Consider the following 16790-nt stretch of genomic DNA (forward strand, 5'->3'; position numbering starts at 1 on the left):
AGTTAACAAAGCTTGTTTAAAGATTCCAGTTCATGGGGTTGTAACAGGAATCTCACGCATTTTTACGTTCAACCATGCCTCCGCCATTTCATGATTTATAAACTTCTTCATCTGACCTTCAGACACGATACAAAGTGTAGCAGGATATTTTAAGTAATATTGTAAGTTCATTTGTTTTACCATATTTTTTGCTTTGACAAATTGCCTTCTTTTATTCGCCACCTCTTTGATGTAATCTGGAAATAACATAACTTTATCTTGTTTCCAGGAAAGGCTTCCACCCTCTCTTGCCAAACGCAGGATATAATTCTTTGTGGAGACTTTTGCAAATTGGACTATGATGGTATAGTCAGTCCCTTTCGCATTTGGCACACGAAATGCCTGCTCATTATCAAGTAAATAATCAGATGGGATAGGGAGTATCTCATGCAAAAGTTTATCCACAACAATAGGCAATTTTACATCATTAGACAAATTTTTAATCCCAATAATATGTACATTGGATCTTCTCGTGAAGGCCTCCAGTTGAGAAATTCTGTCAGAGGTATTTTTAAAACAAATTTGTGTTGAAGTTTCATTCGCTGCTACTCGGTTTTCTAGCTCGTTAATTCTCGTCTCCATTTTTTGCCATTAATTAAATCGACGGCTCCTTTCAAGTCGATGATGGAACTTTGGATTAAATCCAACCTTCTGGCTTGCTCCATAAATTGTGAAGATAAAGTCTTTATCAGAGTAACTAATTCCCCTATATCTTCTGTTTTCGAAACTTTTGATACAGGAGGTATTGGGGGGGGGGAGTTGGCGGTGAAGCCATCCCCTTTCTTCTCCTTGGTGCATTCATGTTTCTCTCAAACAGATCTTACAGGTCCTCAGATGTTCTCAGATGTTGTTAATATTTCTTAAATCATCCCACAGGAGTTGTTGATGTTTCTTGAAGCATATATTATGATGGAACACGTCAGCCCTGTTTTCTCCTATGAAATAGGAGTCTCATCACAGCTTTTTGCATTGGTAAAGCTCTGGGGAGATAATCCCGGAATCCAGCCCCCCCCCCCACTATCTTGAGGGGGGTACTTTTCTCCAAGTTGTTATCCAGATTCTGCCTTGCCCCCCTTTTAATTCCAGAGGGGAGATGAGAAGGTTTTTCAACCTTTTAAAAAGCTGTCTGAGAAAGCTCCCATGGGAGAACCCATGGGAAGCTGCCAGAGCGACATTGGTTCCAACCGGAAGTCCATACCACGGAAAGCATTCTTTATTATACATTTAATTAAAACTTAGAAAAAGCTGCCATCGGAGGTCCGCCATGCTCCGTCATTGCAGACTTTTAAGAAGGCCTTGAAAACATATTATTTTACCTTGGCCTTCTCATGATATGACTGCTATTGTCGCTGGTACTGCTGTTAACTTTACTGCTGGTTTTATTGTTGGCTTTTATTGTTGCTTTTATTGCTTTTAATATTTTAACAGTTTTTATGTATTTCATTGCTGAAAGCTGCCTTGGGAGGGCTTCTGCCCTGAAAGGCGGCCAAGAAATACTTTAAATAAATGAAGAGCCCTGTTGGATCAGACCAAGGGTCCATCTAGTCCAGTATCCTGTTCACACAGAAGGCAGTAGATCCTCCTAGGTGTGTGTGGGGGGAGCATGCAATGCGCTGTTCCTCCCATTCCTCTACCTGAGGTGAGAGATCCATCCTGCTTCGTGGAAGGGCTGGCCCTGTTATAAACCGCCCTACGGGTATCTGGGCACATATACATTTAATTATACTGCTGTGTCTGTGTCTGTGGGCTACTTTTGCTGAAGAATTGGTGATAATTCTTTTAAACGAAAATATTACTCGGTGTAGCTGGAAGAGTCACAGATAATGAAATATAGAGCGTGGCTGTAAAGTGTCTCCTTAGGCTGTAATCATAGAAACCTGGGAGTGCATCCCATTGAACATACTGAGACTTACTTCTGAGTAGACCTGCATACGATTGTTCTTATCCAATGTTTTCTGAAGTTATTCATCATTATAATGTATGGCCCTGGCCACCAATTCCCCTCTGTAGCTTTCTTTGGGTATACCCTGCAAGCCCAATTACTTCATACATAGTAATGGTTCAGGGTGCCTCACGCTCAATTATTTAAAACTCTGTTGCCATGGCTCCACTGCCCTGGCGTTCGGTTGAAAGCAAATGCAGATGGCCTTTGGTTTTGGGTTCCCGTTTGCGCTTTGGTTAACTTGGTGCTTGAAGGTATTAGGTTAATTAAAAGCCATGTGTTGCACGAGGGAACGGGCTACATTTCTGGATTAATAAGTACCCAAGAGATCCCAGAGCAGCTCGTGATCGAAGAATATGGAACTCATCAGAGCCCTTCCTTGAAATAAGGGAAGCAAGGAGCCGCAGGAAGGAGAAGAGCAATCTTATACCCACATTTCTTGTGTATGAACGTTTAGCCGCCTCTAAGGTTGAAAACTGGGGTTCGTTGTGGTTTTCTTCAGAGCAAAAGTGATTATGACATAGCCAATTTATTCAAGTTGTGGTGGACCAGAGGAAATGCAATTGTTTAAAAAACATATGAGGACTGGTACATGACGGGAATACTTTGGGAGAGAGCCATCTTGTGAATGAAGAAAGTAAGCATCCTGAAGGAGGAGGAAAGAATATGATTGCTACCATATAACAGAAGCATCAGATTGCTCTCCTGCGAGCAGGATATGTTCAAAAGAAGAGCCTACTTGTTATAGCGGTCTGCCGACGAAATCCAAAACTGCCACCATGTTCCAATACCACAGTGAGATGAGTGTCCACGAGAGAGACCAGAAAAAGTGGGCCCTGATCCGAAATGTCAATCAAGTGTTGAAGGCTCCTACACTCTTATCGGTAAGAGACATTGCCGTTGGCTCTTGGCTGTGCTGTGAAAACGGCTGATCCTGTACATGTCTTATCTAGAAAGAAGTTGAACTAAATGGGACTTAGTTCTGAATAGACATGCACAGAATCAGGATCTGTGCCTTGCAATCTTGCCCCGGCCTATTTATTTAATATATTTAGGGTGCAATCCTATGCATGTTTAGACAGAAAAAAGTCATACAATTCCCAGCATAGGGAGTGGCCACCATTTTAGGCAGTTACCAAAACTGCAGTTAAATTTAAACTGAAATTAAATTTGGCCTCGGGCTGAAAGAGGTGCAACGCTCCTGACTCAGAGCCTAGTTTGTCTTTTTACACATTGTCCCCCTGGTCTGTTTGCAGCGCTAAACTTCAAAGGGAACACATGTGGTGGAATTTATTTTAGGATCCAGCCCTGCATACAGCCACTTCCCCCTTTCTGAGTAGCCTCTGCCCTGCCAGGCCAGTATAAAACCAAGGATGGACTACCTGCAACCTGTTCAGGACATTCTGGAATCCTGGCTAGGATCACGCACAGAATCCGTCACAAAGACAGCCGCCAATATGGTTGTCATGCAGCCTTGCCCAGCCTGGCACCCTCCAAACGTGTTGGATTATGACTCCTGCACACATCTGGAGTTTGCCAGGCTGGGGGATGCTGTGGCAGTGTACTCCTCAATGGAGAATCCTCTCCCTCCAGCAGGGCCACCCAGACAGCTTAGGGGCCTGGGGCAGATGTGATGTTTGGGGTCCTGACGCTGCCTCCTGCAAGGACCCATGCGCTTGTGGCAAGGCCGGAGACAATGTTATGCACAGGAGCTGAGGCAGCGGGTGGAGCTCTTTGCAGAGGCCTGAAGCAAATTTTCTCAGTTGCCCTCCCCTCTGGGAGCCCTTCCCTCCAGTAAGCCCATTCTATTTTTAATTCCTCAGCTCTTTTTCTCTTTTTAAAAATTAGGGTGCCATCCCATGCATGTTTAGACAGAAAAAAGTCCTACAACATGCATGGGATGGCACCCTTAATGACTTTTAAAGTTTTTGGTGCTCCCAGATGAGGCTGTTATCCTTCACTTGCCCTCCCTCAAATGCAGAATATTTAGATGCCTTCCACTTGTAACACTCCTTTGTTTTCCCACCACTTCTTCCAGCGTTTTTCTTACCAGGAAAAAAATGTTAAGGAGGGAAAGAGAGAATAGGTGCATAATGCTTTTTGATTTGTAGCACTAGAAGCCCTCCCGCCTGAAAGCAATCTTAAATTGTAAATGTGTCCTTTGGACAAAAACAACCAAGAGTTTTGTAGCACCTTAAAGACTAAAACATTTATTCTGGCATAAGCTTTCATGGACACCATCCATTTCATCAGATGTATGAAGTGTTAACCTCAAACTGGCAGATTTATATACACATGGGAACTGAAATGGAAAAAAATGCAGATTGTGATAATTACCGTAATGGTTGCCATTCACAAAACTTCATTGGGTGATAACATAGACATCATTGCAATGTAGAGCTGATTAACATATGTAGTGTGATACTTAAGCAAGCAAGCAAACAAACAAACCTTTGTCCTTATTCAAACCAGAAATAGAAGAAATAGAGTTGAATTTCACATTGATGTCTTTAAAATTCCTTTGTTCAAGAATGGCCACCTTAAGGTCATTGACAGAGAGCATTTCTACACCAGGCCTGTATTGCTTGCTTGTGACGTTTGTGGAAGTTTGTGGGTCCTTTACACAACGTCGTCAACCCCCTGGGTGCCTCCTGTGCTTTCTGACCTTTGTCCTACTTTTTAAAAGATCTGCAAAAATGCAGTGATAAACGTAAAACTGCTTTAATGGCTGTGTGAAATCGCGCAGTTCTACTATAACCAAAGGACCATCTCCTAGCTGTAAAATGAAACACAGAACTTGCTGAGAACTTGCCAAGAAAGACAGCCCTGAAAAAATAGCCCGTGTCAGCTTGCATAAGGAGCTGATCTTAATCCTGCAAATAATCCGGAAACAGAAGCCCTGCTAAGTTGCAGGATAAAAAGCCTGGTGTGGAGAAGCCCAGAATGTCCCGGGAGGTTCCTTTGACAAAGTGCCCACTTTACTGCAGCTGTAGCTCAGTGGCAGAGCGCATGCCTGCCATGCAGAAGTTCCAGGTTCTATCCTCAGCATCTCTAGGTAGGGCTGGGAAAAAGTCTTCTGCCTGAAACCCTGAGGAGCCACTGCCAGTCAGTGTCAACAGTACTGGGCTAGGTGGACCAAGAGTCTCCCTCGGGATAAGGCAGCTTCCTATGTTCCACTCTTCCTCCTCAGGCCATTTTATGGCATATAAGTGAAGCCTCCTCTTGCAATAACAGCAATGAATAATGAATATATGTTAATGGCCTAACTTTCCTCACTGTAAGAATGTTGTTAGGGATGCTGGCTGAGCATCCCTTGCTGAGCCGATCACTTGCTACTGGTCAGAAATGACTGCCTGATTTTCATCAGTGAAAGCCAATGGCAAGGATGTCCTGATGGCTGAGAATCTCTCTCTCTTTTCTTTGGAACATAAAACCCAGGATAATTTGGGAAGGTGACCCTCTCCAACTGAAGGGACTCTTAGGAGCCAGTTTGTCCTGTGAACTTAGAATCAAACTGAGGGAAAGTCACAGAGAGCTTTGAGTTGGCTTGGGGTGGGCAATTCTCTTTGGAGTCCCGATGCAGGATGAGTAGTGATGCTATCTACTTAAAAGAGCATCTTTGCCTCCACTATGCACTGCTTGTATATTTGTGAATAAAGCAAATATTACAAAGACACCCTAACAATCCAGTGCCCTCTCATCCAAAGGAACTTAACAGGGCAACCCCAGGCAGGTCTACACAGAGCAACTAAAACACACAGAGCAGCTAAAACACACACAGAGAGCAGCTAAAACACACACAGAGAGCAGCTAAAACACACACAGAGAGCAGCTAAAACACACACAGAGAGCAGCTAAAACACACACACAGCAACTCAAACACACACGGAGCAACTCAAACACACTGAGCAACTAAAATGCACATAGCAACTCAAACACACTGAGCAACTAAAATGCACACAGCAACTCAAACACATGCAGAAACTGAACATGCTTGAATGAGTAGATGCAGGAGACAGGTAGCAGAGTGTGTATATTTGAGTCTTAGTTCTATAGAACATGGGGAACAGACTTACCTGTATAAACCTTCCAAATGCATCCTACCACATTTAAATGTGCTTGCTGCGTGGGCTGGCTCATTGACTTGCAGTACTAGCACAGCCTTCTCTGGGCTTCTTCACATGGAGCATTTATCCTGCTGTTGAGATTGGTTACTCACGGAAGTTTGTGGATTCTTTAGATGATGTCATCAACCTCCAGGGTGTCTCCCACACTAAAAGACCTTTATTCCATTTGTAAGAAGATCAGAGGTAACGAGCTATCAAATTACCATGCTTGAGTTCCGCTTGAGTTCCCTCGTGAAAAGAGGAAAACCCACAATAAGAGAAGCTAGACCACAGCACCATCTAGCAGCTACATAATGAACATATGGAAGATTCAGATAAGGGGGGGAAGGAAGTGCGTGTACAGAGAGTCTGTCATGATCCTGCATTTAAAATGGAAGCAGAAAGCCCCGTTTTAAATGTGGGATTTTAGGCTGGTGTACAGATGCTCACTATCCTGGCACCCTCCAGATGTGTTGAACTGTAACTCCCAATGGCCATAATAGCTGGGAATTATGAGAGTTGTGGTCCAACACATCTGGAGGGTGCGAGGCTGAGGAAGGCACTACTAGCAACATGCCAGTAATGGGTGGATTGGGGTGGTGGCAGCTGGTCTGGTAGCACTACCTGCAGGTGGCCAGTGCGCGGGGCCCATGCATGTAAACCCAATGGGGCATCATGTGCAGAAGGAGCACATCAGCCTTCCCCACCCCAGGTGTCCTCCAGATGTGCTGAACTACAACTGCCATCTTCCCCAGTCAGCATGGCCATTGGCGTACACAGTTATGGGTTTTACTGTCAAGGCGGAAACTGAGCCGATAGAACTCCAGAGCAGTTCTGATTCTGAGGAGGAGCAGCAATCCGTGGGAGAGGAGCCCGCTCATCCCTCACAGGCACAGCAGCTGGCAGAGATTCCTCCTGCCGGCATTCCTGAAATAGATAGTGATCCTAGCAGTGAGAAAGTGCGAGAACGGGGCTTGCTTGATGCTCAACTCAGATGCAAAGAGTGACGAGTGATGGAGGGCCAGGAAAGGAGGTGTAGCGCCTGTTTAGCGCACAAGCAACGGCTACCTCCCATGGACCCAAGGGAAAGGGGGATGATCTCTCCCTAGCCCATAAGTTCAGGGTCTTCAAGTGACTCTCCTTCACATGGGGATCAACTGCCTACTCGGCCCATAGGCCACTCTGCTGTTCCTTGCTTAGTCGCTGGTGATTAGCATCTGAAAGAGTCATTAAGCTGTAAAAGGATTAAAGCCTTGAAAAGAATCCTTTCATCTGTGTCTTGAGTTGGCTATTGGAGTCTATTGAAAGAGGCTGCTAGGGCACCTCCTGACAGCTTGATCCCCGTTCCTCTCTCTCTCTCTCTCTCTCTCTCTCTTCTCCTACTGCCAAATGGAGGGTGCCAGGGACCCGGTGGTGCAAGCTCTGGAGCAAGAGAACCAGATTGTCCATGATCGAGGGGCTCAACTGATGACTGCCGTACAGAATCTACAAGCTGCGGTTCAACCCCCCCACCTCCGATTCCCCCCTACCACAAGTGCCTGGTGGCTTTGCCAGAGACGTTTTCTGGGAAGAAAGGACTTCTTCAGATTTTCCAGGCCCAATCAGAGCTGTACATGCACCTTTGACCTGAGGATTTCCTGACAGAACAGGTTCGTGTGGGCTTCATCATTAACCTACTTTCAGGTGTGGCAGCTAAATGGGCTTTGGGACTTCTTCTCGCTAATGACCCCCTGCTCGGGGACTATCAAGGTTTCATGACAGCGATGGCCAGATTTTTCAGTGACCCCCTGCGCACACAGATGGCTTCTCGGGAGATTCGCCGCCTCAGGCAGGGCAAGGACTCAGTTTCCAGCTATGCGACAACTTTTTGCTTGCTGATGCAGGATTTACAGTGAAATGATGCCACGCTGGTGGCTCAGTTTTTGGATGGTTTGAATGACAAGATCTTGGACAAGTTGGCACACACGCCTAGCCTGCCTTCTTTGGAGGACCTCATCCAGACCTGCCTCCAGATAGATAGTTGGCTGGAGGGGCGCCGGCAGACCCGGCAGGGCACCAGGGGCTGAGATTTCCCTCCTCCCATTCCTCCCCGTTTCCTGCCCCCTCCCCCACCCCCCACCCCTGCGGTGGGGGCGGAGGAAACCCGATGCAGCTGGAAGCTACCCGAGCCCCACTGCCACCGGAGGAACTAGAGCGGCGGCACACTGAGTGCCAATGCTTTCGGTGTGGAAAACTGGGACATTTCACCAAAACCTGCTGCACTAGACCCGCAGCTCCTCTGTCTCCCCCTCCTCTCCTTCCTCCTCCTCCTCCTCACCCCCAGGCCTGACTAGGCTGCCCCCCAAGCCTGCTGGGGGTCTCCAGTGTGGGGGTCGGTTCCACACCCAGTGGATGCCTTCCGCAACCCCCCCACCCTCCCATCTGCTATTGCATGTTCACCTCCGCTCCTCCCAGTGGGGTGGGGTGGAGGCCCTGGCTTTAGTGGACTCGGGGGCTACGACTAGTTTCATGGATGAAACCTTTGCCCTCTTCCACAAGATTCCTACCCTGCCTCTTCCTGCCCCCTTGGCAGTGGATACCATCGATGGGCGTCCTCTTTCTTTGGGCATGGTGACCCAGATTACAGCTCCACTCACTCTGCGCACCCAGTCCCACAGTTTCACTTGGCCAAGGTTCCCCAATACCCAATTGTGCTGGGTGTTTCCTGGCTCTCTAAGCATAATCCTCAGATTTCTTGGGGGCTTCAGCAAGTGGAGTTTGCATCTCCCTACTGCTGGGAGCATTGCCTCCAGATCGAGGTGCCAGTCCCAGCCCAGGCCTTAACCCTTTCCTCCTCCTCCTCATCTGCTTCTGGCAGTTCTTCAGCTACAGTGATCCTCCCAGAGAAGTATGCAGCTTTTCGGGATGTTTTCAACAAGAAGGAGGCCGACCTGCTCCCCTCCCCACCGCCCATTTGACTGTGCCATTAACCTCATTCCGGGGGTGACCATCCCCGCTGGACAACTGTATTCGATGTCAGAGCCGGAGCTTCGAGCTCTGCAAGAGTTTTTGGACACAAACCTCAAACGTGGCTTCATTCGCCCTTCCTCCTCCCCTGCCTGCGCCCCTACCATCTTTGTGGCCAAGAAATCGGGAGAACTCTGCCCAGTGCACGACTATTGAGCCCTCAATTCGGTCTCGATCCCTGACAAGTACCCCCTCCCCCTGATCCCTGAGATGCTGGAGTGCCTGGGGCGAGCCAAGATTTTCACGAAGTTGGACCTGCGTGGCGCTTACAATCTGATTCACATCCGGGAGGGGGATGAGTGGAAGACCTGTTTCGGCACCTGGTATGGAGCGTGTGGATACCTAGTGATGCCGTTTGGGCTCGCATGCACCCCCCACACGTTTTCGCGTTTTATGAATGCCATCTTCCAGGACTATTTGGACACTTTCCTCATTGTGTATCTCAATGATTTACTTATATTTTCTGAGGACCCCCACTTCCATCAGCACCATGCCTCCGCCGTCCTCCAGCGCCTCCGCGAGCACCATCTTTATGCCAAGCTGGAGAAATGTGCATTTGACCTAACCTCTTTGGACTATCTTGGCTACATTATCTCAGCTGACGGTATTAGGATGGATCCTGCAAAGGTCCAGGCTGTCCTCTCCTGGCAGGCTCCATCCACCAAGAAGGATTTGCAATGTTTTCTGGGGTTTGCTAATTTTTACAGAAAGTTCCTGCCCAGCTTTGCTCGGCTGACATCTCCTCTCACGGACCTCCTTAAGGTCAGGAAATCTCCTTTTCATTGGACGGCATCTGCCCAACAGGCTTTCAAGGAACTTAAGAAGCTTTTTATTTCTGAGCCGATCCTGTTACATCCCAACCCAAGGAAGCCTTTTGTGGTGCCAACTGATGCCTCTGACTTTGTGGTGGGGGCGGTGCTTTTTCAGCCAGATCGGGCAGGTGGCAGGTTGCAACCCTGCACCTACCACTCCAGGAAGCTGAACATGTCTGAGAGGAATTATACCATCTGGGAGAAGGAACTGTTGGCCATCAAGTCCGTTTTGGAGACCTAGCGTCATCTTCTGGAGGGGCCACAGCACCCAGTTGAAGTTAGAACCGACCATCATAACCTGGATCATCTTCAGACAGCCCATGCCTTAAACCAGCAGCAGATTAGGTGGTAGCTTTTTTTCCCCCGGTTCCACCTTAAGATTTGCCATGTGAAGGCCTCCGACAAGCTACAAGCAGATGCTCTTTCTCGTAAGCCGGACCTCCAGCCAGGGGGTGAGGGAACCCCCCCTCTGATTCTTCCCCCCCAGAGCCTGGCGGCAGCTGCGGTGCCTCATTCTTGGGAGGAGCTCCTTCACTCTGCACAGGCTCAGGATGTTTTTGTTCGCACAAAAGTGGAGGAATTGGGGCTAGCCTCTGCCCCCCCCACTCTACCCCCTTGCTTCACCCCCTGCCTACCCCCTCAGGACCTTGGAAACTGCTCTCCCTTGAAATTCATCACTGACTTGCCTCCCTCACATGGTAAGACCACCATTCTGGTGGTGGTGGATTAGTTTTCTAAGATGGCCCATTTCGTCCCCTGCTCGGGGTTGCCCACAGCCAGGGAGACGGCGGAGCTGTTTTTGGCACATGTTATCCGGCTCCACAGATGGCCCGAGGGTCTCATTTCAGATAGGGGGGACCAATTCACTGCCCATTTCTGGAGGGAGCTACTTGGGCTTCTCTATGTGAAGCTCCGTCTTTCCTGCGCCCACCATCCACAGACAGACAGTCAGACCGAGCGCACCAATGTGACTCTGGAGCAATATTTGTGCTGTTATGTCAATTACCAGCAAGATGACTGGTTTTCGTTGCTGCCTCTCGCAGAATTTGCTTATAACAATGCCTGCCGTGCTTCCACCCGCCAAACTCCATTTTTTGCCAATTTTGGTTACCACCCCAAGGCTTTCCCGTCCACCTTAGCTCCCTCTTCGGTGCCAGTGGCCCACGACTTTTTAGAGGAGTTGCGAGCGGTACACCACCTCTTGCAGGACTCCCTCGAGCAAGCCAAGACAGCCTACAAGGCCTCTGCAGACCGCTGGCACCAGCCGGGTCCGTCTTTGCAACTGGGGGACTGGGTTTGGTTGTCCACCCAATACCTCCCCTCTCACTCACGCGCAAGGAAGCTCCGCCTCGCCGCACAGGGCCTTTCCAGATTACGGCCCAGATTAACCCTGTTGCTTTTTGCCTGGCTCTCCCCCTCCATGAAGATCCATCCTGTTTTTCATCAGTCCTTGCTGTCCCCCCTGGTTTCTGGTGACCCTCATCGCTCGGTCGGTTACCCCCTGCCACCAGTGCTGGTGGAGGGGGAGGAGGAGTTTGAGGTCACGGAGATTCTGGACTCCCACCTTTCTTGTGGCCACCTGCAATATCTAGTGGACTGGAAGGGGTACGGGCCAGATAAGCGAACCTGGGAACCCACGGAAAATGTGCATGCTCCGTTGCTGCTGAGGCGTTTCCACCAGCTGTACCCCCACAAACCCGGGGCCCCAGGGGAAGAGCACGAGGGGGGGGCCTGATGGGAGCGGGGATGATGTCAGGGTGGAAACTGAGCTGATAGAACCCCAGAGCAGTTCTGATTCTGAGGAGGATCAGCAATCCATGGGAGAGGAGCCAGCTCATCCCTCACAGGCACAGCAGCTGGCAGAGATTCCTCCTGCCAGCATTCCTGAGATAGATAGTGATCCTAGCAGTTAGAAAGTGCAGGAACGGGGCTTGCTTGACACTCGACACAGAAACAAAGAGTGACGAGCGATGGAGGGTGAGGAAAGGAGGCGTAGCGCTTGTTTGGCGTGCAAGCAACGGCCGCCTCCCATGGACCCAAGGGAAAGAGAGAGGATCTCTCCTTAGCCCGTAAGTTCAGGGTCTTCAAGTGACTCTTCTTCAAACGGGGATCAACTGCCTACTCGGCGCATAGGCCACTCTGCTGTTCCTTGCTTAGTCGCTGGTGACTAGCATCTGAAAGAGTCATTAAGTTGTAAAAGGATTAAAGCCTTGAAAAGAATCCTTTCATCTGTGTCTGAGTTGGCTATTGGAGTCTACTGAAAGAGGCTGCTAGGGCGCCTCCTAACATTTACCCATGGCCCACATCCTATGTAAACTGGGCCTGATGCAGGCGCTGAAGACCAGGCAAGCAGCATTTGTGGGGGACAAGGTGTATGCTGATTTATTTATTTATTTATTTTGATGTAATGATTTTTTATTTTTTTTAAAAAAGAAAAACAAAACACAACAACAGAAACACAACAACAATACACATACACTAAAATATCTTGTAAGATATCTACCTTTGGTTCCCCTTACACAACAAATTATTATTACTATTATTATTATTATTATCTAGTTCTTGTCTTAGTTGTATATCATACACTGAGTTCACAGACATTATCCCCTTTCTCCAAATTTAACAACAGCAGAAAAAAGAGAATCAACCATCTCAAAGTTCAAAATCCACATACTTAGATATTTTTCTCTGTTTCTCGTACACATTCTATAAAAGGTTTCCAATCTAACATAAATTTAGTTGTTGACCCTTCTCTAATTATAATAGTAAGTTTTGCCATCTCTGCCAGCTCCATCATTTTCATGATCCACTCACAGTTGGTATTATTTCATTCTTCCACTTTTGTGCATACAATAACCTTGCAGCCGTTGTCATGTAGAGAAAGAGGGTTCCCCTCTTCTCTTTTACATGTTCTCTGTTAGTCCCAATAAAAAAGTTTCTGGCTTTAGTTCTATAGTAGTCTTTAATATTCTTTGTGCTAAAGACTGTATTCGTTTCCAAAATGTTTTAGCTTTTTTACAAGCTAAATGATAAAAAAAAAGCCACCATAAATGATAAAATGTTCCCTCTTGGTCTTGCTGATTTATTAATTTCTTGAAATCATTCTTGCTCCACCTTTTAAAGCAGCTTACACCATATGTTAAAGCAGCGATAAAACATTAAACAAATAAAAATAGCGTTTTGCCACCAGTGAAATTTGCCAAGAGTAAACTGAAAATACAGTTTAATTTCAGCAACAGGCCCCTAAAGGTCATCAGGTAGCACCAAGCAAACTGGCAAGGCAGTATTATCATCATCATCATCATCATCATCATCATCATCTTATAAAGCACCTACATTTTTCTAAGTGCTATACCGATATTGAAAGATAAGTCAGCCGCTGCCCACAGGTTCTCAATCTAATAGGCACCAGAGGAGGCTGGTGGTTCTGCGGTCAGTAGGGCAGGGAATCCACTCCAGGATTCAGTCAGAACCAGTCAGAACTCTAAAGGAGCAATCCAAAGTGCAAAGCATGATACAAAAGGGGAAAGGAAGGGAAATGAAGGGGATTGGCGCCCCAGATGGGCCCAATTTAGCCCATGAGGCTGACGTTCACCATGCAGCTGAAGGTATTTGGGTTTTGTGTTTGCTACCTGAACCTAATTGTGGAGTGGGATTTGGCGTGGTTTAGCACTTTTGTAATATCCGAATAATTTTGGTAATGTGGTGATTTTGGCAGTGCCTCTGAGAAGGGGAGACACTGCAGCAGAGTTGCCAAAATATCCAGGAGTAAATTCTTACCATTTCACCTCCAGCTTCTTTTCTTTCGTCTTCGCTCAAACATTAAATGCCCCCATTGTGTTTCCTTTCAGGGGGATTACGTATGGATGGACCTCAAGACTGGGCGGGAATTTGACGTTCCCATCGGAGCAGTGGTCAAGCTATGTGATTCTGGGCAGATCCAGGTGGTAGACGATGAAGGAAATGTATGTAGGATGGAAATGAAAATCTACTCTTTGGGTTTCCCCCACACTTCCTGGTCTTAAACCATCATACGAGGTCTCCATTTATTATTGAGGAACGTAAAGGTTTAAGTATGCCAGAAAACCCTCCAAGGCATATATGGCAGGGGATTCAACCCTCTTATGACACAAGGGCAGTGGAGGCTGGTGGCTCTGATGTCAGTGGGGTGGTGAATCCACTCCGGGTTTCAGTCAGAACCTATCAGAATTCTAAAGGAGCCATCCAAGGTGCTTCACAGCCTTCCTTCACCTGGTACACCCACTTCGCACCTTGGATAGCCCTTTTAGACTGGTTCTGACTGAAACCTGTATTTACCACCCCACTGACATCGGAGTCACCAGCCTCCACAGCCCAAGGGCCAAATTCAGTTTTGGAGACACTCTCAGGAGCCACATTCCAGTTGTGGATGAGGCCAAACGTAAAAGGGGTGGGACCAAAATACGAGTATATTTCAGTGTATTTTCGCTTAAAGCTCTTTCTGCCAGTAACTCAGCCCTAGGAGAGGCATTTCAGCCTTTCAGAATGGGGGGAAACAGTCTAAGAGCCAAGAGACCACCAAAGAATTGGTGGTGGGGGTAAGGTGAAGGGGACCTGGTCATCTGGGGAACTCCAGAATACCAAATTTGAGCCCTAGGTGGGCTGGATTTGACCCGTGGGCCTGAGGTTCAAGACCCCTGGTATATAGCGTCAGCTAACAGGAAGGACGCCTGAGGAGGGAAGGCCGCTCTGCTTTTAGGGGGCTGCCATCAGGCAGTCTTGGCTTTACCTCCAGACTTTTACATACATTATGGGTGGGGCTGCGACAACATTTTCAATCTGTTCATCATCGCAAGCTGCTGAAATGTCAGTGCTCCCATCTTGTTCCTTGCTTTTCTTGTTTTTTCTGACTTCTGGATTTCATGTTTTCCTTTCCCAGGAGCACTGGATATCCCCTCAAAATGCCACTCACATCAAACCAATGCACCCGACCTCTATCCATGGGGTGGAGGACATGATCCGCCTGGGGGACCTGAACGAGGCTGGCATCCTCCGGAACCTGCTCATTCGCTACCGGGAGCACCTGATCTATGTGAGTGTTCTGGCTGTGGCACAGAAGGCCGTGGCTCCTTCTGTGCTCAGCGGTGGAGGCAGGTAGCTCTGAAGTCAGTGGGGCAGTGAATCCGTTCCGGGTTTCAGTCAGAACCAGTCAGAACTCTAAAGAAGCTATCCAACGTGCAGAGCTCGTTGCTCTGCTCTGCACGTTGGATAGCTTCTTTAGAGTTCTGACTGGTTCTGACTGAAACCCGGAACGGATTCACCGCCCCACTGACATCGGATCCACCAGCCTCCACTGGTGTTCATGCTCCTTACATCTTAATCAAGCTTTATTTCCCATGTTGGTCCTGCAGCAAATTTTTAAAAAAATGTTTGCCCAGGCTTGCAATCTAAAAAAAGACACGACACACAAAGAAAAAGGGATAGGGAGGGAAGAGGAAAAAATTAAATCACCTTTCAGCAGGGCTTGTGGAATGGCTCCGCTTACCCTGTCATCTCCCTCTTCGACAGACTATTGCAATGACAGTTGAGGGAGGAGGAGCCTTCATTGCGGGGACGGGTCTCTCAGCAAGATTGACGGAATTATTTATTTATTTATTACATTTATATCCCGCCTTTTTTCCTCCTTAAGGAACCCAAGGCAGTGTACATAATCCTCCTCCTCTCCATTTTATCCTCACAACAACAACTCTGTGAGGTGGGTTGGGCTGAGAGTGTGACTGGCCCAAAGTCACCCAGTGAGCTTCCATGGCTGAGTGGGGACTAGAACCCGGATCTCCCGACTCCCAGTCCAACACTCTCGCCACTACACCACACTGGAATGGCCATATAACAAGCATAAATTCAACAAGTGAATGTTCTGCATCACTGCATTGGATCTCCATGCTGGGGAGAGCTTCATTTATTCATTTAATTCATTTTTCCCAGTCATGCAGCATGTGTGGAGAGGGCGGGGGGGAACCTACCATCATTTATATTGATTTAGGTCCTTCCTGGTTTTTAGTCTTAAAACTTGTGGGACTTTAAACTGTTGCTGCTTGTCTGTCCTGAGCTGGAAGGGCAAACAATTGCTGTGCCTTTTCCTTCTCAGATCTTTTTCAGAGTCTGAGAACCATCACCATATCCCCTCCACCACTTCAGTCTTCTTTTCTCTAGGATAAGCCTAAAGCCTTTTCTCAAAGGATTTTCCCCTTGACTACTGAAAATCTCATTTAGCCCCCATCCCTTCTGAGATTTCATCAGACATTGCACACATAATTACATGCCTACATTTGCAGTCTTGAGGGCTAGAAACTTGTTGTTTTAATGCAGTTTGGCGGTCCTCTGGGTGTTAAATTCTGTGCCAGACCCAGTTTCCATAATTGTGCCATGTGTGCATGGAGTCTCACAGACACATAATCCAGACTTTGACTTTCCATTTCTTGAAAAGAGAGTTTCCATTAACAAAGTTCCTGGAGCAGGGTGTTAGTTTTTCACACCTTTTTTCCTCTTCCCCATGGCAACTGTTTCCAAGCTTTTGCCACCTCACCCTTTTGGTCCCCAAACTCCACACCCTCCCCAATTTCTATTCCCCCACCCTTGCCAAGAATGACATTTTAAAAAGTTGCATTTGGAATGGGGCGGGGAGGGGGAATCCCATACTCTTTTTGATGCAGCACCCTGCAAACAGGGTGCCATGGGGAAACACTGAGCATCCCCAGGCTCCATGCAGCACGTTAACTTTTAATTAAGGGTACAAAATGCTGGATATCTGTCTCTTAGTAGGTGTTTAACCCTGAAGCAGCAATGATTTTTTAATCAGATTAGCAACACTAGGCTGTGCAATGGCTGTTACTGAACTGCCCTTTT

At 47.5% G+C, this 16790-nt stretch overlaps 1 protein-coding gene across 2 annotated transcripts in view; it reads left to right on the forward strand.

Annotated features, from left to right (window-relative positions):
• The first annotated feature begins 2760 nt into the window (after positions 1 to 2760).
• Positions 2761 to 16790, forward strand: part of MYO7A (myosin VIIA) — a 144141-nt gene continuing 130111 nt past the window's right edge. For both annotated transcript variants that reach the window (XM_084841598.1, XM_084841596.1), the window contains exons 1-3: positions 2761 to 2865; positions 13757 to 13870; positions 14824 to 14976. In XM_084841598.1, coding sequence (XP_084697724.1) covers positions 2761 to 2865; positions 13757 to 13870; positions 14824 to 14976 — 372 coding nt within the window. The remainder of the gene's footprint in view (positions 2866 to 13756; positions 13871 to 14823; positions 14977 to 16790) is intronic.

This window comes from Heloderma suspectum, chromosome 3, assembly GCF_057233095.1.
Source record: "Heloderma suspectum isolate Gila_16-S chromosome 3, 16-S_ref, whole genome shotgun sequence".
NCBI classification, from domain to species: Eukaryota; Metazoa; Chordata; class Lepidosauria; order Squamata; family Helodermatidae; genus Heloderma; species Heloderma suspectum.